Source organism: Anomaloglossus baeobatrachus, chromosome 11 (assembly GCF_048569485.1).
Source record: "Anomaloglossus baeobatrachus isolate aAnoBae1 chromosome 11, aAnoBae1.hap1, whole genome shotgun sequence".
Taxonomy (NCBI): domain Eukaryota; kingdom Metazoa; phylum Chordata; class Amphibia; order Anura; family Aromobatidae; genus Anomaloglossus; species Anomaloglossus baeobatrachus.
The window spans coordinates 149,175,917-149,197,221 of NC_134363.1; the positions used below are offsets into that span (position 1 = coordinate 149,175,917).

The 21,305-nt window shown below is 43.6% G+C and overlaps 1 protein-coding gene across 1 annotated transcript in view; it reads left to right on the forward strand.

The window, feature by feature from the left end:
• Positions 1-11,413, forward strand: part of SSU72 (SSU72 homolog, RNA polymerase II CTD phosphatase) — a 98,203-nt gene extending 86,790 nt beyond the window's left edge. The window contains exons 3-5 of the mRNA XM_075328490.1: positions 2,560-2,699; positions 5,760-5,878; positions 10,812-11,413. Coding sequence (XP_075184605.1) covers positions 2,560-2,699; positions 5,760-5,878; positions 10,812-10,913 — 361 coding nt within the window. The 3' untranslated portion in view covers positions 10,914-11,413. The remainder of the gene's footprint in view (positions 1-2,559; positions 2,700-5,759; positions 5,879-10,811) is intronic.
• The last annotated feature ends 9,892 nt before the right edge of the window (positions 11,414-21,305 follow it).

A 21,305-nucleotide genomic window follows, 5' to 3' on the forward strand; every position in this document is an offset into this window, starting at 1 on the left:
ACTGTTTATACAGCTGTAAGGAATGAACTGTCCTCCTGTAATGGAGAGCATTCATCTCTGCAGCACATTTTCAAACAAAACTTGAACTAAAGTGTGTATATATGCATGTTATATATCTCACACATTGTGTGTGTGTGTGTGTGTGTGTATATTATATTAGTATAGACCAAAAGTTTGGACACACCTTCTCATTCAAAGAGTCTTCTTTATTTTCATGACTCTGAAAATTGTAGATTCACATTGAAGGCATCAAAACTATGAATTAACACATGTGGAATGAAATACTTAACAAAAAAGTGTGAAACAACTGGAAATATGTCTTATATTCTAGGTTCTTCAAAGTAGCCACCTTTTTGCTTTGATTACTGCTTTGCACACTCTTGGCATTCTCTTGATGAGCTTCAAGAGGTAGTCACCAGAAATGGTTTTCCAACAGTCTTGAAGGAGTTCCCAGAGATGCTTAGCAGTTGTTGGCCTTTTGCCTTCACTCTGCGGTCCAGCTCACCCCAAACCATCTCGATTGGGTTCAGGTCTGGTGACTGTGGAGACCAGGTCATCTGGTGTAGCACCCCATCACTCTCCTGCTTAGTCAAATAGCCCTTCCACGGCCTGGAGGTGTGTTTGGGGTTTTTGTCCTGTTGAAAAATAAATGATGGTCCAACTAAACGCAAACCGGATGCAATAGCATGCAGCTGCAAGATGCTGTGGTAGCCATGCTGGTTCTGTATGCCTTCAATTTTGAATAAATCCCCAACAGTGTCAGCAGCAAAGCACCCCACACCATCACACCTCTTCTTCCATGCTTCACGGTGGGAACCAGGCATGTAGAGTCCATCCATTCACCTTTTCTACAAAGACACGGTGGTTGGATCCAAAGATCTCAAATTTGGACTCATCAGACCAAAGCACAGATTTCCAGTAGTCTAATGTCCATTCCTTGTGTTCTTTAGCCCAAACAAGTCTCTTCTGCTTGTTGCCTGTCCTTAGCAGTGGTTTCCTAGCAGCTATTTTACCATGAAGGCCTGCTGCACAAAGTCTCCTCTTAACAGTTGTTGTAGAGATGTGTCTGCTGCTAGAACTCTGTGTGTTAACCTGGTCTCTAATCTGAGCTGCTGTTAACCTGCGATTTCTGAGGCTGGTGACTCGGATAGACTTATCCTCTGCAGCAGAGGTGACTCTTGGTCTTGGTTTCCTGGGGTGGTCCTTATGTGAGCCAGTTTCTTTGTAGAGTTTGATGGTTTTTGCCACTGCACTTGGGGACACTTTCAAAGTTTTCCCAATTTTTCGGACTGACTGACCTTCATTTCTTACAGTAATGATGGCCACTCGTTTTTCTTTGCTTAGCTGCTTTTTTCTTGCCATAATACAAATTCTAACAGTCTATTCAGTAAGACTATCAGCTGTGTATCCACCAGACGTCTGCACAACACAACTGATGGTCCCAACGCCATTTATAAGGCAAGAAATCCCACTTATTAAACCTGACAGGGCACACCTGTGAAGTGAAGACCATTTCCGGTGACTACCTCTTGAAGCTCATCAAGAGAATGCCAAGAGTGTGCAAAGCAGTAATCAAAGCAAAAGGTGACTACTTTGAAGAACCTAGAATATAAGACATATTTTCAGTTGTTTCACACTTTAACTATTTCATTCCACATGTGTTAATTCATAGTTTTGATGCCTTCAATGTGAATCTACAATTTTCAGAGTCATGAAAATAAAGAAAACTCTTTGAATGAGAAGGTGTCCAAACTTTTTGTCTGTAAAATGTGTGTGTGTGTGTGTGTGTGTGTGTGTGTATATGTATATGTATATATGTGTATATGTATGTAGTAGTAGAATATTTTGTAGAATGTTTTTAATGAATAATTATTTTTAAGAACATCAGTGAGCGATATACAATGTATGTGATACCCAGAGGCAGACTACCCCTTTAAGCGGAAATATCTAGGCAGCAGAGGACAAGTGAAGGACAGATATTTTTACTTCTAGTAGACCTGCCCTTTTAAGTACAGCTTATTAAGCAAGTCATTATTACATTGTAAAACAGCGACCCTAATGAATGGCCCAATAATGTCACCGATCACTTCCAACCCCCCCAGTAAATGAATAAATGTATGTCGGTAGCGGCCTCTTTTCCCCTCAGTTGATAAAATTAGCACACGGCATAAAATGTAAATGCAAAGCAGAGACCGTCCGCCGCGTCTCGTGTTCCCGCAGATCGACACAAATCTTGCTGGAAGCTTTTCTCTTATTGATTTGAGAACTGCCATTCACTAGATTGAATATTCTCGGTCGCTAATAATTAATGCAGTCTAATGAAAAGACCCATAAATTGATTTTTTTTTTTTTTTTTTTTGCAATTCTACATTTGCACAGACCATGAATGATATATACGCCTCGGCTTCTCCTCGCCTGATTATAAGATGTGGCAGACGGTGAAGGTTTGCTGACTGCTGTGTAAATCCTGCATGTGTCGTAATGTGTTGTGTTTGTGTGTGTGCTGGCTTTGTGTGTGTGCTTATTACTGATTAGGTACCTTAACTCGAGATCACTCAGATATACACAGAACGGTATCTTACACATGCTGGACAGAAACAAGAGGATCAAACCGCGACCGGAGAGGTTTCAGAACTGCAAAGACCACTTCGACCTGGTGATCACCTGCGAGGAGAGAGTCTACGATCAAGTAGTTGAAGGTACGTCAGTGTTGTGTGTCCTATAAGAGGGGGATTCTTGTGTCTTCACCTCAAGTGAATGGTTTGGGCTGTGCACCTGTAAACTTGGGAAAGCCACATTCATCAAATCCAGTCAGGGGTGCGGAGTCTGGCCCCCACTGATCTGATACGAACAGGCCATCAATATGAAAGTGCTGGAATTCTCTTTGGATTCCTGCAGATATCTTTATAGACTTTATATGTATTAGCGCCCCCTGAGGAAAACATTGCTTGAAACGCACGTCGGGGTTTCACGGTATACAGGACTCGTGACCATCTTAAGGTATAGTGCCCTGATAATGATTCATACACTTTGGATTTATTTATACCTTTTTGGCATTTTTTTTATGCCTTTTGGAATTACCTTTATTGATATAAATATCTAGGTTATATACAACTTTTACTACTAGAATGTGGTCACTGCACTAGGCACTTTAGAAAATCTGATAATCCACGGCTAACATTTGGGAAATTGATCTGGTCCAGCATTTGTTTTATATTTATTCTGTACATGATATTTTTAATGTTAAAAATTAATAAAAATGTATATTTTATATTAAAAAAACTGTCACTATCCCTTTTATTTGAATTTTTGAGGGTCTTTTTTTTTTTGTCTGTATAGATATCTTTATAGGTAGCATTTTCTAATCCAGAGCTCCATATCACGTGCACAGACCTGCAACCACCACTAGAGGGAGCACTGTAGCTTTCTGTATACTGTTGTCATTGCTTATAATGGCAGGTAGCACGAGGGGTTAACTGCATGCACTTTAAAATCTATGGCTGTGCAGAGGATTTGGTGCTTTGTATCTGGAAAATTGAATTGCCTACTATAGTAGTGTAAGTAAACTTTATTTTTAATTATTTTTGAATTTTGTCCAGCAGCACCGTGATGAAACTTTGCAAGACACCTGCAAAAGAGGATTTGTCTTCATTCCTGTAAAAAAAAAAAATAATAAATAAATGGATCCAAACCATTTTTTTTTTTTTTTCACTAATCTAATGGCCTGTTTTCAGCTACTCTAATCAAAATGTATTGATTACAGGTGATGGCTCATTATATTGATATAATGTACTCCTCTGGAGTACAGATGATGGCAGTGATGGCTCAGTGCAGCACCTGTCATTAACTCTGGTGCGAAGCTGTAGGAGACTGTTCTCCTAGACAAAACTCAGGAGGAGGCAGGTGCTGACCCATCATTGCTATCGTCAGTACTCCAAATGTGTACGTTCTGACATTAACATATCAGTCATTTCTTTAAATGACAAATATATCGTAAGTGACTGACATGCTAATATCAGAACATATACATTTGGAGTACAGATGATGGCAGTAATGGGTCAGCACCTCAGTGTTCTGCCTAGAAGAGGAGCCTCCCTACAGCTTCCCTAGAGTTAAAGGCACAGGTGCTGCCCTGAACAATCACTGCCATCATCTGTACTCCAAATGAATACATTATATCAATACAGCTGAAAACAGGCCATTAGATTGGTGGGGAAAAAAACGATTTCAAAGCCACTTAGATGCATTTTTTTTATAAGAATGAAGAAAAATTCCCTGTGATTTGCAAAGTTTCATAACTTTCCATGCTGGACAAAATTATTAAAGTACAGTTTTCAGAAAGTTTAGTGTAGTATTTTGAACGTTGGGTGACATCCACTTCAAGGTCTCGAGCATACAACCGCATGATCATCCATAGCATATACAACCGCATGATCATCCATAGCATATACAACCACATGATCATCCATAGCATATACAACCACATGATCATCCATAGCATATACAACCACATGATCATCCATAGCATATACAACCGCATGATCATCCATAGCATATACAACCACATGATCATCCATAGCATATACAACCGCATGATCATCCATAGCATATACAACCACATGATCATCCATAGCATATACAACCACATGATCATCCATAGCATATACAACCGCATGATCATCCATAGCATATACAACCACATGATCATCCATAGCATATACAACCACATGATCAGCCATAGCATATACAACCACATGATCATCCATAGCATATACAACCACATGATCAGCCATAGCATATACAACCACATGATCAGCCATAGCATATACAACCACATGATCAGCCATAATATATACAACCACATGATCAGCCATAGCATATACAACCACATGATCAGCCATAGCATATACAACCACATGATCATCCATAGCATATACAACCACATGATCAGCCATAGCATATACAACCACATGATCAGCCATAATATATACAACCACATGATCATCCATAGCATATACAACCACATGATCAGCCATAGCATATACAACCACATGATCATCCATAGCATATACAACCACATGATCAGCCATAGCATATACAACCACATGATCATCCATAGCATATACAACCACATGATCAGCCATAGCATATACAACCACATGATCAGCCATAGCATATACAACCACATGATCAGCCATAATATATACAACCACATGATCATCCATAGCATATACAACCACATGATCAGCCATAGCATATACAACCACATGATCATCCATAGCATATACAACCACATGATCATCCATAGCATATACAACCACATGATCATCCATAGCATATACAACCGCATGATCATCCATAGCATATACAACCGCATGATCATCCATAGCATATACAACCGCATGATCATCCATAGCATACAACCGCATGATCATCCATAGCATATACAACCACATGATCATCCATAGAATATACAACCACATGATCATCCATAGCATATACAACCACATGATCATCCATAGCATATACAACCACATGATCATCCATAGCATATACAACCGCATGATCAGCCATAGCATACAACCGCATGATCAGCCATAGCATACAACCGCATGATCAGCCATAGCATACAACCACATGATCATCCATAGCATATGGCAGGGATGAAGCCCAACCTGCGCTTGTTCCATGTTTGAGTAGAATACGCTGTTCCCAGGCCACAGTTCTCATCGTGTCATTATGGACTGTTTATTCCACAGACCTGAACTCCAGAGAACAAGAAACATGTCAGCCCGTACACGTCATCAATGTCGATATCCAGGACAATCATGAAGAGGCCACGCTAGGAGCTTTCCTAATTTGTGAACTTTGCCAATGTGTAAGCTGTTTTTTTTTTTTGTTTTTTTTTTTGGGCTATTTTACCTCCATTTCCAGGGAACGGTGCTCTATAAATACTACAGCCCCAGGCCCTGTGCAGGCTGCAGAGATGTATGTGCGGCTTCCATGGTGGACTATCTGTGTCATACTGCGCCCATACCTGACACTTTTTGTGTTTGAAAATCGAGGCGTCATCCTGAGCCTGTGGGATTGAGGCCTTATATAGAAACGTTCTCATTGCAATGTACGCCACCTTGTGGCCTACAAGGGTAATACAGCTGTTGTGGTTTTTTGGGTTTTTTTTTACAACTAGTAAATATAGTGTATATACTTTTTAAGTCTGTTATGGCTGATTTTAGTTCCTTGTTAATGGTGCTTTAAAGGGAACCTGTCAGGTCCAATATGCACCCAGAATCTCGAGCAGTTCTGGGTGTATATTGCTAATCCCTGCCTAACTAACCCTGTATCTACCGTGTTTCCCCGAAAGTAAGACAGTGTCTTACATTCTTTTTACCCCCAAAAGTGCCACTATGTCTTACTTTCGGGGTATGTCTTATATTGGAAAAAATCCCACAGCAATCGCAGCAAGTCTCCATGCAATGTACCGTATGTGGACTTGCCGCGATTGCGCCCTAAGTGTACCGCAAGTTAAGGAAACTTAACCACCAGCGGCTGCACATGAGGGCACTAAGGCTGCGTGATTTTGTATGTTGTCCATGGTCCTGATGGACCACGGACAACATTACTGCAACATTTCTCGGTAGCCGAGCGTTCAGCTGAGCGCCCGACCGCCGGCATGTGTCAGCTCTCAGCTGAGCGCTCAGCCGCCGGCATGTCAGGGCGTTCAGCTGAGCGCCAGACCGCCGGCATGTGTCAGCTCTCAGCTGAGCGCTAAGCCGCCGGCATGTCAGGGCGCTCAGCTGAGAGCTGTCACATGCCGGCGGCATGTAAGGGCGCTCAGCTGAGCGCTCGGCCGCCGGCATGTTAGGGCGCTCAGCTGAGCGCTTTGCCGCCGGCATGTCAGGACTCTCAGCTGAGAGCTGTCACATGCCGGCGGCATGTCAGGGCACTCAGCTGAGCGCTCGGCCGCCGGCATGTTAGGGCGCTCAGCTGAGCGCTTTGCCTCCGGAAAGTCAGGGCGCTCAGCTGAGCGCTTTGCCGCCGGCCGGCCGCTCGGCCGCTGTAACTGTACTGTAAAGAAGAAAAAAAATAAATACATTTTTTACTACGTCTTACTTTCGGGGTACGTCTTACATTAGCCGACCCCCCCAAAACCCCCACTACGTCTTACTATCGGGGGTGTCTTACTATCAGGGAAACACGGTAGTAACATAGATAAAGAGATCTATAGAAAAAGTATTTCTAAAGTTCCTTGATTATATTCTGAGACCAGGGACTAGTCACAAGGGCATTAGTTCCCTTGGCTAGTCTGCCCCATAGCATGTTAGCACACACATGTGGGCATGCTAATAAATGCGTAGCGTCCGAAGCATGGTCGCTCTCACCTCTGCTGCCACCGCTGGTTTTCGACTCAGTGCGCAAGATCACAAGCCGGGACACGTACACTCTGTTTCACAGTGCGCATGACTGGAAGTCCGGGACTTCTGATCATGTGCAATGAGCTGAAAACAAGCATCGGGGGCGGTGGCAACAGAGAGCGGTGAGAGTGACCATGCCTCTGATGCTGTGAATTCATTCGTATGTAAGCAAGCCCCTGTGGGTGTGATAACATGCTAAAGGGGCCGACTAGCCAAGGTAACTAATGCCCTTGCGACTAGTCGCTGACCTCATTAGCATATGATAAAGAATATTTAGAAATACCTTTTCTAAAGATCTCTTTATCTATGCTAGTGTATACAGGGACGGTTAGGCATGGTTTAGAGATATACACCTAGAACTGCTCGTGGTTCTGGGTGCATATTGCACCTGACAGGTTCCCTTTAAAAGGGGGCAGCCATAGAGTGGAATGAAACCTATATCATACTAATATAAGTATTGTGTAGGATTCATACCACTCTATGGTTGCCCCCATTGTTAAGGCACCAAAAAAATAAAAGACTGAGGACCTTTCAGTGAGATAAACATCGATCATCTGCCGATGACAATTCGCTGCATTGTGGACAGTCTTTACCATTAGTATCGTGAGGAGGCCAGAGACTTGGCACCATGGACGACGATTCCTTCCAAAACTCCTTCCTATCTTAATTTATAAACTAGGATGCTCTATTAATCTGTCGTCCTTTACTGGCATCTTCCAAGGACAGAGTTTCTCTACCAGAGGCTCTTGTTCCAGGGTTAGACAAAACTTATAAAATAGCGCGATGCTGCAGATGATCAAACTGGATGATAACCCCTTTGCATATAAACTTTGCACAGCGCGGACAACGTTGCTTTTAGGCTCTGTGCGCACTAGTGCGTTTTTCCCGCGGATTTGCCGCGGAAATTTCTTGAGAAATGTCTGCAATCTTTGTGCAGACATTTCCCAGCAAATTCTATGGTAAAAAAAAAAAGCTGTGCGGATTTTTCTCAAGAAATTTCCTTGAGAAGAATTTCTCGAGAAACTTTCTTGAGAAAATGAACATGTCCATTATTTCCGCAGGTACCCTGCGGATTTCGGCAGTACAGCCTGCAAAAATCCGCAGGGAACCACCCGCGGGAAAATCGCGGCTAATCCGCGGCAAATCCGCATGCGGATTTGGTGCGGATTTTTTCCGGAGGTCCGGAAATCTTTCACTCCCAGAAGTTTCTCAAGAAATTTTCTTGAGAAACTTCTCATTTCTAGTGCGCACAGAGCCTTAAGGATCCACCTTTAGTAACTTTTTTTTTTTTTTTTGTAACATACGGCCAGCTGAGGCTTTTAAAACTACAGCCATATTAGTGTTTCTACAACTGGGCCAACTTCAATAGAAAAAGTGGATGTCCTGATGACCAAAAATCCTGGCTGCCAGGACTTTACCTCTTATAGAAATCATATTGTAATGATTCACTAATAGATGCAACTGCCTCTGTTTCTAGATTTTGCTGTAGTTTTATTTGCTCAGTTATTGCCGGACCGGTTTGTGGTTTCCCTTTCAGTCCATTAGTTAACATTGCAAATTAATTGTTAGGTCCTCTGTAGTATAAATATAGTATAGTGGTCTGCTTTAACCCCTTAACAACCGCGGGCAGTAATATTGCGTAAGGAAGGAAGGAACAGATTTGAATTCTGCACCAATTCCATAAAAAAAAATCTTTGATCCTTTATTGAAGAAAGTATGCTTTAAAGTTCCAGCCAGAACCGCACAGTGCAGGAGTATAGACAGGGTACACTTTACGCGTTTCAGACTGAATGCATAAAAACAGGAGTCCTTAATCATCAGGACTCCTCTGTTTTTATGCATTCAGTCCAAAACACGTAAAGTGTACCCTGTCTGTACTCCTGCACTGTGCGGTTCTGGCTGGAATTTTCAAGCATACTTTCTTCAATAAAGGATCAAAGATTTTTGTTATGGAATTGGTGCAGAATTCAAATCTGTTCCTTCCTTACTTCTGCTATACCGGTGTGGACTAGCCGGAGAACTGCGAGCACCCTGGAATTATTTAAAGGAGCAGGGAACAGGTGAGCTGAAAAACACTTCCTTTTTTCACAGTAATATTGCGTCCCTGCGGTCAGTGTTAATCCCCACCTGCTGCTGCGGGCTGCAGGCGGTGATCAGCGCAGATGTCTGCTGATTTGTACAGCTGACATGTGTGCCTCGCAGGTACGAGTGGAATCACTTTCCACCCGTACCTGTTAATTCCTTAAATGGAGCTGTCAAGATGTGACAGTGCCATTTTAACAGCGATCATGGTAATTGAATACTCACAGGCCACCACCGGAAGTCACATCACGTGACGTGATCACATGGATCCGATGGTTGTCATGGTAGCACAGGGTCAAGTGATGAATCCTCTAGCTCACATGACTCAGGTCCTTTAACCAGCAGCCAAGTACTGCAGGTTACAAGACCGGATCATTTCTCCCGATCTGAACGATGCTGCTCTGATCGGGAGAAATAAATGAGCAATCAGACTGCTGACCCTTTATAGCCCCCTAGGGGACTAGTAAAATAATAAAAAAAAAAAAAAAACAAACATGTAAGTGTTGAAAAATAAAAATCTGAAAATTAAAGGGTTAAAAAATATACACACATTTGCTATCGCCGCATTCAGAAATGCCCGCTGTATCAAAATATAAAATCAATTAGACTGATCAGTAAATGGCGTAACGGCAAAAAACATTGCAAAATTAAGTTTTTTGATCGCCGCATATTTTGCACAAAATGCAATAACAGGCGATCAAAACTTGGCATCGGCGAAAAAATTGTACCATTAAAAAAAGGCAGTCCGAGACGCAAAATATAAGCCATCACTAAGCCGTAGATCCCGAAAAATGAGAACGCTACGGGTCGTGGAAAATGGCGCAAAACGTACTCCACTTTTTTCGGACAAACTGCTGATTTGTTTTTTTTTTAACCCCTTAGATAAAAGTAAACCTATGCATGTTTGGGGTCTACGAACTCACGCAGACCTCGGGCATCACACCCACACATCCGTTTTACCATATAGTGAGCACAGTGAATAAAATATCCCAAAAACAATAGTGCAGTCACACTTTTTTTTTTTTTTTTTTTTGCAATTTTTCCGCATTTGGAATTTTTTTTGCCATTTTCCAGTACACTATAGAGTAAAACTCATGGTTTCATTTAAAAGTACAACTCCTCCCGCAAAAAAAAAAAGCCCACATATGGCAAGATTGACTGGAAAAAAAAATGGCGAAAAAAACCGGAAAGCACAAAATAGGCCGGTCGTAAAGGGGTTAAGACAGACTAGTTTAGTAAATCCCAGCTTTCTCCACATTGCACTGAGTGTCAGCACCATGGCATATGTTAGAGATGTCCGTCTTTGTCTTCCAGATACAACACACAGATGACATGGAGAACGAAATAGATGAACTGCTACAGGAGTTTGAGGACAAGAGTGGCCGGACCTTCCTTCACACCATCTGCTTCTATTGACGCAAGCCCACTCAGGCCTTATTATGCTTCATTTCCCGGATTTTCTTTTTTTTTTTTTTCTCTTTAATTTTTTTTTTTTTGTGTTTTTTTTTTTATTTTTTTTTTTTTTCCTCCTTCAGGAATTTTGTCCAAGAAAGGACAGAGGAGATGTACAAATGGTTGTGTATATATAGGAAAAATGAAAGACTACAAGAGCGAGAGATATATGGAAAGAAAAGATTGAAAACAAAAAAAATCAGGATTGCCTAAAATTTGTGCTGAATGAGTATTATTTTAAACTTTTTTATATATACAGTATATTCTTTCCAAATGAGAAGTTTCTGTTTGTGGTTCTAGTTGCCTTGTAACCCTTCGCGGTCAGAGGAGGGGGAAGAAAGGCAGTGATGGACCCGCTTTATCAGTACGTGGGTAATACTGACACATGGTGGTGATGTCAGATCTACAAATATGAATATCAATATCTGTAAAATAATAGGTAATAAATTGGAAACGTACGCTAATCGTTGTGACATGTCATTATTATGTGTGACCGTTCTTAGATCATAATACCCGGCCTGACCTTAGCTAAATGCATTGGTGTAGGTTTGGGTCAGGAAGTCAACAACCGGTCCAGAAATCGCGATCTCTACTTGGACTGTTTAATGTCAAGACATGTAAAACTGGCCTTAATCAAACGCTTGGTGATCTAAAATGCACATCCTAATAAAATTGGCGCATCTTGGACAACGGTAGGTCATAGCGGTGGAGGAGATGGAAGAAAGGGTTAATCCGCGCTGCCAAGAAGATCACTGAAGATCAATGGGGATTAAGACATTGTATTTTATTGTTCTACACGTTTCTGAGCTGTATAACCCCTTCTTCAGGAACAAAAATCAATAATGTACATTACCTAACAGTATAATATAATATTTTTATGGGTGGCACGGTGGCTCAGTGGTTAGCACTGCAGCCTTGTGGGGGCTCAGTAGTTAGCACTGCAGCCTTGTGGTGGCTCAGTGGTTGGCACTGCAGCATTGCGGGGGCTCAGTGGTTGGCACTGCAGCATTGCGGAGGCTCAGTGGTTAGCACTGCAGCCTTGCAGCGCTGGGGTCCTGAGTTTAAATCCCACCAAGGACACCATCTGTAAGGAGTTTGTATGCTCTCCCCGTGTTTGTGTGGGTTTCCTCCAGGTTTTCCGGTTTCCTCCCACACTCCAAAGACATACAGATAGGGAACTTAGATTGTGAGCCCCAATGGGGACAGTGTTGCCATTGTATGTAAAGCGCTGTGGAATTAATAGCGCTATATAAATGAATAAATATAAATATTATAATAATGTACATTACCTAACAGTATGTCATAAACTGACATGGCTTGTGTAGATTTCATCAGTCTCTCGTATAAAGATGTCAAATAACAGGTGCCATCAGATTTCCTACTAAGCCCTGTCCTAAAAAAAAGGTTAAAAAAAAACAAAAAAAACTCCGATACCATAAAAAATATTTAGCCTTATTGTGTCTTCTCAATGGCTTCAATATCACGTTACTATATAAGAGGACTTCAGTGTGTCCTGATATCTACTGGTCGGAGTCAGGCAGTGACTGGCTGCGTCTTTGGAGCTATACCAGCAGTGAACTGTTGCCACAGTGCCGAAACACGTAGCCAACATTGTGTGTGGCTTTGTATCTGGAAGTTCAAGGAGTCTGCAGATGAATCATAAATGTGATATCCATGAGGTCCAGTGCTTGACCCGCTGACCACACACTGGCTGAGGTACAGCTTACGTGACCTGGACATTAATCTTTCTGCTTGTGTTTTTTTATGTTGTCAGTCTTGCTGCAAATAGTTGGGTCATTTGTGCTAAACTAACCATGTTAATGCTGTGAATTGACATTAGGTGGGAAAGCCGGCTCCTGTGTAAGTGCTTATTACTATAGACTGGTGTATAACTGTGTGATCCCAGCTTTTACACCATATACAGGTCTCCATATTCGTGGGACATGTTTACATCAGCCCTACCTCTACTTTAGGCAGGTTTCCAAGGTTGTGCTCAATTCCCTATGGCAGATGCCTTACTATAATAAGTCCGATTGGCAAATTTTTGGTCATTTCTTAACATTTGTAAGGAAGTTTTATGAATGACAGGAAATAGAAATTATACGTCTTTAAAGCAAACAATAACCAGGATTTACCTACATAACCTAAAGCCAGTGCTATACTGGCACTATCAGGCTGATTCTATACAGACCTTTTAGTTGTCAGCTAGGATGTGTAGCTTTTGAAACACAAGTAGTTTTTAAAATGAACAGCTTTTTGAATGACAGCAGCTGCCAATCAGCTGATAGCTGGGGTGGGTATTCATAGTGATTCCTGTCCGTCCTCCCCCTCTTATTTATGATAATTCTATTATAGAATTGTTTTACTGACTAGAAGGAGCTGTGCTGATGTCATACCCATGTGACCAGAAGGGGCGGGGCCTCAGCCAACATAGCTGATACCAGAAAGCAACATTCTTTTTCTGTTGGCTGAAGCACCACCCCTTCTAGTCACATGGGTATGACATCAGCACAGGTCCTTCTAGTCAGTAAAATGATTCTATAAAAGCATTAGCATAAATTACAGGGGGAGGATGTACAGGCAGAGGATGGGAATCACTATGAAAACGCACCCCAGCTATACGCTGATCGGCAGCTGCTGTCATTCCAAAAGCTGTTCATTTTACAAACTAGTTGTCAGCTAGGATGTATAGGTTTTGAAACACAAGTAGTTTGTAAAATGAAGAGCTTTTTGAATGGCAGCAGCTGCCGATCAGCGTATAGCTGGGGTGCGTTTTCATAGTGATTCCCGTCCTCTGCCTATACATCCTCCCCCTGTTATTTATGCTAATTATTTTATAGAATCGTTTTACTAACTGACTAAAAGGACCTGTGCTGATGTCATACCCATGTGACCAGAAGGGGCGGTGCCTAAGGCAACAGAAAAATGTTGCTTCCTGGTATCCGCTATGTTGGTTGAGGCCCCCAACCCTTCTGGTCACATGGGTATCACATCAGCACAGGTCCTTCTAGTCAGTAAAACGATTCTATAATAGAATTATCATAAATAACAGGGAGGAGGGACTGGAATCACTATGAATACCCACCCCAACTATCAGCTGATCGGCAGCTGCTGTCATTCAAAAAGCTGCTCATTTACAAACTTGCTTTTTTTTGCAAAACCTATACATCCTAGCTGACAACTAAAGGTATGTATAGGATCAGCCTGATAGTGCCAGTATAGCACTGGCTTTAGGTTATATAGGAAAATCCTGGTGATTGGTGCACTTCAAAGGCGTTATCAAGTGACATCCAAAGCATCAGAAGTAGCCCTGAAATGATGTGAATACCTGCTGAGATCCTGTATGTGTCCTGTTAATTAGATTAGAGCTTAGTGCCCACATCTCAGCAGCTGTGCACAGGTCGTAATGTTATCAGCGCCACTCACTTCCAATGTGTAAATGAGCGACTAGATATCTCTGGATAAAACCTTTAATTCAACCAATAACTTCTGTTATATCCATCTGACTGACTTCTAGGAAAACATATTGTCGCGTGAAGACACCCACTGTCTATATTCTTTTAGAGCATGTGAGTCACTTTGTATTACAAATGTCAGCCTTTTACTACATTTTTACTGTAGTGGCCACCTAGCTGGCTGCAACACTCCCTGGAGAATGGAGATTCCTCCGGGGCCATACTTTGAGAGATTTGCCAGGGAGAGACAAATACATATATATATATATATATATATATATATATATATATATATATATATATATATTTCAAGGAATCTGCCCGGTACATAGAATAGTGGCAGCAGAGCTAAATAAATGTATTTTTTTAATTTCTCCCCACTGTTGTGGAGATATTTAGCTTGTAAAGTTCAAATTCTAAGTCTAAAATGAGCTGTACTTCTTCCTCTGGATGAGGTGTACGTCTCCCCCCCCCCCCCCCCCCCTCCCCGGATGAGGTGTACGTCTTCCCCCCCCGGATGAGGTGTATGTCTCCCCCCCCCCCCCCCCCCTCCCCGGATGAGGTGTACGTCTTCCCCCCCCGGATGAGGTGTATGTCTCCCCCCCCCCCCCCCCCCCCGGATGAGGTGTACGTCTTTCCCCCCCCCACCCCTGGATGAGGTGTATGTCTTTCCCCCCCCCCCACCCCTGGATGAGGTGTATGTCTTCCCCCCCCCCGGATGAGGTGTACGTCTGCCCCCCCTGGATGAGGTGTACGTCTGCCCCCCCTGGATGAGGTGTACGTCTCCCCCCCGGATGAGGTGTACGTCTCCCCACCCCCCCACCCCCCCCCTGGATGAGGTGTACGCCTTCCCCCCCCCCCCCCTTGGATGAGGTGTACATCCCCCCCCCCCCCCCCCCGGATGAGGTGTACGTCCCCCCCCCCCCCCCCTGGATGAGGTGTACGTCTCATAACCCCCCACCCCCCTTGATGAGGCGTACGCCTCTCCCCCCCCCCCCCCCGGATGAGGTGTACGCCTTCCCCCCCCGCCCGGATGTGGTGTACGTCTCCCTCCCCCCCCCCCTTGATGAGGCGCACGTCCCCCCCCCCCCCCCCCCCCGGATGAGGTGTACTACTTCCCCCCCTGGATGCAGTGCACGTCTGCCCCCCCTGGATGAGGTGTAAGTCTCCCCCACTGGATGAGGTGTACGTCTCCCCCCCCCCCCCGGATGAGGTGTACGCCTCCCCCCCCCCCCCCTGGATGAGGTGTACGTCTTCCCCCCCCCCCCCCCCGGATGAGCTGTACGTCCTGTCCCCCCCCCCCCCGATGAGGCGTACGTCTTCCCCCCCCCCCCCCCCCCTGGATGAGGCGTACGTCTTCCCCCCCCCCCCCCCCCCCCTGGATGAGGCGTACGTCTTCCCACCCCCCCCACCCCCTGGATGAGGCGTACGTCTTTCCCCCCCCCCCCCCGCCCCCCTCTGGATGAGGCGTACGACCCCCCCCCCCCCCCCCCCTGGATGAGGCGTACGACCCCCTCCCCCCCCCCCCCTGGATGAGGCGTACTTCCCCCCCCCCCCCCCCCGGATGAGGCCGACCAATCATAAGGAGGCAGCAAGATACAGAGGAAAAGAACACGCCCCCACAATAACTTGGACCGGGTTTTCTCCTGTGTGAGACATATGAAAAACTGATCTGCTCACTGCAGAATGATTACAAGTGCTGAGAGTAGTGCAGAGATGAATGTGATTGCAAACTCAGTTCAGCTTTCACCTCACAATAATCATTTTCGGGGGAGGGGCAGTACAGCAGAATTTAGCAGTCTCATTACAAACCCTTCTTTCAGCTTTCTCATAATGTTCTCAGCCCCCACAGGGACTGCTGTGAGATGAAAGCTGAAGGTGTATGTAATCACACTCCTCTCTGCTCTACTCCTAGCACTTTGTAATCACACGCTGCTCTGCAGTGAGAGCAGACTTTCTGCCATTACATGTCTCACTGAGAAATCTGCTCTTTTATGTTGCTGCTGACTTATGACTGGTCAGTATCATATAGGGAAAGAAGAAAAATATCTAACTCCTTTTATTTAGGGTCCAGCTACTATGTTTCCCCTGAAAGGAAGACAGGGTCTTATGATGTTGTTTTTGGCTCCAAAAGATGTGCTAGGGCTTATTTTCAGAGGATGAAAATATATTGTATTTTTATTGCTGTATGTTGCCCTGTTGTGTTGATGCAAGCCCTGGAAAAGATAGTCTTGTGTGTTAATGCAAAATGAATATTCACCCCTACCCTCGCCCACCCCTCTGTGCCGGTGTCAGTGATTGGGTGCAGTCAGATTGCTGTATTATTGCAATCCTCGGAATGGCCGGCGGCTCTCATTACGCAAGCATGACAGGTCAGGAGCGCAGACTGCTTGTCCGAGGATTGCGATGCGATCCTCGGGTGAGTAATAATGCAGTCTGACTCTGCACCCAATCACAGATGTCTGCATAGACGGGTGGGCGGGGGAAGGGGTGAATATTCATTTTGCATTAAAATAAGTTGAACTTGCCGATACGCGACAAAACTTTCTGGGGGTTTACAGGAACACCACAGGGCAACATACAACAATATAAAAAGAAAAATAAAGATGCTATTGCTCTTGAAAGTAGTGGAGGAAAAATGGAAAATTGCTAGGGGCGAAGGAGGATCAAGGTCAGGAGATCTCCGGCCCTTACATGGATATTGTTTCGTAGACAACCGAATTTTGCCTAAAAGAACAATTCTAGGCTAGTGCCTCAATGTACTCAGTGAAGAATGTGATCTCCATTAATGTATATATGTCTGTCTATTAATTGATCAGTTCAGGCCTGATTGTGATAATGGCTACAACTGCTTTTTGTCAGCACTTGGTAGGGTCTGTGTGTGTCTGACCCTAGAGAGCGCTATATGTATCAAGAGGAGCTCCAGAACTACTGTTCTTCTGCTTGGATTACAAAATTTAAGATTTCTTTTTTTCTTTTTCACAACCATGAACGCACCATGAGATAGAGGGATCAGCTCTTCAAGGACAGGAAATGTACAGGATAGAAAGGAGTGGTACCTCTCCCACACATCAGTTTGGTTTTCTATCCTTGAATGAGGAACCTCCGTGAGATCCAGGGCCCTGATGAAAGTGACGAGCAGAATATTTCTGATGGCATAAACCATCTGAAGTAATTGACGGCTGTTCATATAAAAGGAAAGGAGAGACGCACGGTGGACTTTCTAATCCTCAGCCGGCTAAGACACTGAGAATGGATTTTAAATCAGTCCAATTTCAATCAGATTGTGGACATGTAGGTGTGACCAGTCAATGGACCTCTTTAGCAAACAAGCTGAACAGGAAAGTCCGACTGTTCTGCTCCTCATATCCCAAACAACGACCTCATGTGGTAGATTCTTTCCTAACCAAGTGGACTTTCAGTCGAGTGTATGCCTTCCCTCCAATAATTCTGATCCCGACAGTCCTAAGGAAACACTGCGAAGACAAGACAGAGGTCCTATTATTAGCATCGTTCTGCCCAGAGGGCCGTGGTTGTTTTGGTTGAGGACGATGTCAGTCACCCATCCATGGGTGCTGCCGGAAGTTCCAGACCTGCTTTCCCAAGGGCCAATTCATCACCCTTGAACAAAGATTGCATTTAACAGTTTGGAGTTTGAGAGGTCACAACTGAAGGATAGAAGGTTTTTCCCTCAACTTGATATCCACCCTTCTTCGGAGTAGAAAGCCGGTTACCACAAAGATCTATGGTACAACTTTGCAAACGTTTTTATCCTCTACTGGAACGAATCTAGGGGTGACAGTGCTGATCAAGTCTATTTTGGAGTTCCTTCAGAAAGGGTTAGAGCAGGGTGTCAGTACTCTCAAAGTCCAGGTATCGGCTCTGGGGGTCCTTTTATAAGTATGATCTGGCGGAAGACCTTTTGGTTTTCTCGGTTCATCAAAGCCTGTTGTAGATCAAAACCTATTTGTAACATAGCTTTGCCTCTGTGGGACCACAATTTCGTTCTGACAATTCCTTCCTTTGAACCTAAAGGTTGAATATCAGAAAAATGTTGATCACTGAGAACCGTTCTCTTAGAGCCTGAATATCACTCAACCTAGGGTCTGATGTCAGAGCTGTTATCAGTAGATCCATCTTTTACACAATTGCTTGGAAGTCGGGAGATCTGCTGGATCTGGTTTCAAAATTACTCTAAGGTGGTTTCAACATTCCATAGATAATTCTCAGGATATTGTCCTTTCGTCATCCTGTGCTAATCCTAAGAATCATGAAGCGAAACTGCATTCTTTAGATGTTAGAATATGCTTGAAGAAAATATTTGTTACTAATGCATGTAAGAAAGATAAATCATTATTTGCGAACCTTCGGGGGCCATAAAGGGTTTTGAGCATAAAAAGCAACTTTAGCCAGATTGAGGAGGTGTCACAAGGTGACAGGGGGGGCGGTGCTGTGACTAACCCTCAGACTAAACGTACAATAGGCTTTCCCTGAACCCAGAGGTACACTTAAAGGTAGTGAGGTCTGAGCCCTCAATGTCTCCCTATCCCGTACCACAGCTGGGGGGGGACAGGCAAGAAAAGAAGTAAACAACCTCAATGACAAAGACTGACGGGTCGCAGCAACAAACACTCAAGGGCACCTAAGAACAACACCGGGGAACATCAAAAGGTGTACAGGAAGGAGTAACTAGGGAAAGAACATAACAAAACAGGCTACTATAACACACCCAAACAGCAGCCCGTAGCAGCGACACAAGGCACAGCTCCAGGCCTAACTCCAAAGTGATCTGAATATCCATAATACAAGAATTGCCGGCACCTAAGCTTCTAGTCTGAACTGGTGCAAACTGAACATAGCATACATTATCAAAAATAGCAGTTGCACACAAGTAGAGGGAAGAAGAAAAAACATGTATATGGTGAACATTGGAATGTAAAAATGCATTACTGCAAAGAAAACTTGAAAAAAATTTTAAAAAATGTTGAGGAAAAAATGTTATTTTGCAAATAAAATGGGCCTAGTTTACTCAAGCCCAGTTACCATGCCAAGGTATAACTTTCAACTGGGTCCTAATCTTATATTTAAAAGGCCTTATAAAGAAATCAGAATGGAATGAAAAGAGGCAGAAATTTAGATTAGGATCCAGTTGAGGGTTTTACATTGGCGCGTTAACTGGGCTCGAGTAAACTTGGCCAATTTTATTTGCAAAATAACTCATTTTTTTCCCCAAAAATGTTTTCAAATTTTTTATGTTTTCTTTGCAGTAATGCATTTTCACATTCCAGTGTTCATCTACATATTTGTTTTTTCTCCTTACCTCTACTGGAGTGCAACTGCTATTTTTGATCTGAATAACCGGCATCCTCTGCTGGGAGCAGAGGGTATTTATCCAGGCCAGGGTGATACTCTGAGAAAACACCTGGGCTGGGTTAATGAGCTTGCAGCTAGCAAGAAGAACTGACATTAACAGTGCAACTGCCAAAAAAAAAACATTTAATGTGTATGGCCTCAGATGAAAACGAGAGTCCAGCCTGACGCTAATCTTAGGAAGAGAAGACCGTGACAGTAGGCCACCAGTTTAGCCTATTCTGTGAGTGGTAGGGAGGTTCCTGTAGGACTAAAGGCTCACTCCACGAGAGTGGTAGCGTCTTCCTGGGCAGAAAAATCAGCCATCGAACAAATCTAAGGCAGCGACCTGGTCCACTTTCTGTAGACATTATAGACTGGATCTTTCATTCTCCTACCTCACCTTTGGGAGAAGGGTCCTGCAGGCTGTGGTCCCTTCCTAAATTCTTTCTCTGTAATCCTCTCGTGGTACTGTCATGAGTGAATGAAAAACTTATTTTTTTCCTTTTTTCACACTTGTATGAAGTGTCTGTGGTTAGTTATAGGATTAATAATGTCTATTCGGAGATCCTTTCATGCTCTGTAATCCAACTGATACGTGGGAGAGTTACCACTCTTTTTATCCTGTAGACTTCCTGTCCTTGAAGGGCAGATCCCTCTCTTTTCTCTTGCTGTCATGCGTTCTGAAATTTATTTTTTTAACTAGTAAGTAACTACATATTTCTTCAGGCAAACAAAGTTGTATCTGAAGGAAGCTACATCCAAGATCTGCAGGTCCTTAAATAAGACACGTCTTCACATTACCTAATACAATACCAGAGCATGAGAGGAGGGTCAACACATTATTGGTGGAGCCTCATTACGCTATACCTTATTATATATGGTCAGTGTAGGTCAATGTTAGTTTGAGCTGGATACGTTAGGAAATTGAGATGCAAAGAAAGGAATTTACAGAGGGGCAAAACAGAGGACAGAGGTGGATTAGTAGGGCAGCAGAGTTAAGTACGATCTGGAGAGGAGCGAGACTGTTAGCATGGAGGCCACAGAGGAGGATATTGCAGTAGTCAAGGCAGGAGATGATGCGGTCATGCACTATATGAAGATAATTTCAGTTTTGTAGACCTTGATCTTTAGGAAGCAAGAGGAGAAGGAGTATATGGTCTATAGACATTCCTAGATCCTGGACAGCTGAGAGGTGACGTCTAAGCCAAAGAGGTAGATCTGAGTGTCATCTGGAAGCCATGGGACTTTGGCTTGGGACAACTCCTAAAGGTAAAGATTAAGAACAACAAGGGACCCAGGACGGAGCCTTGACAGGGAATGATGAGGAGGTGGGGGTGGCGTGGGAGACTCTAAATTAACAGTTGGAAAGGTATAAGGGGATCAAGGAAAGGGCAAGGTGTCTGTTACCAAGGGACTAAATGATCTAGAGTACAAGGAAGTGGTCGACTAGGTCACTAGCAGAGGACATGTCTAGGAGTATGGAGAATTGTCTGTTCGCTTTTGGGTTAAGTGGTTAGGGATTTTGGTCAGGGTAGTTTCGGTGGAGTGG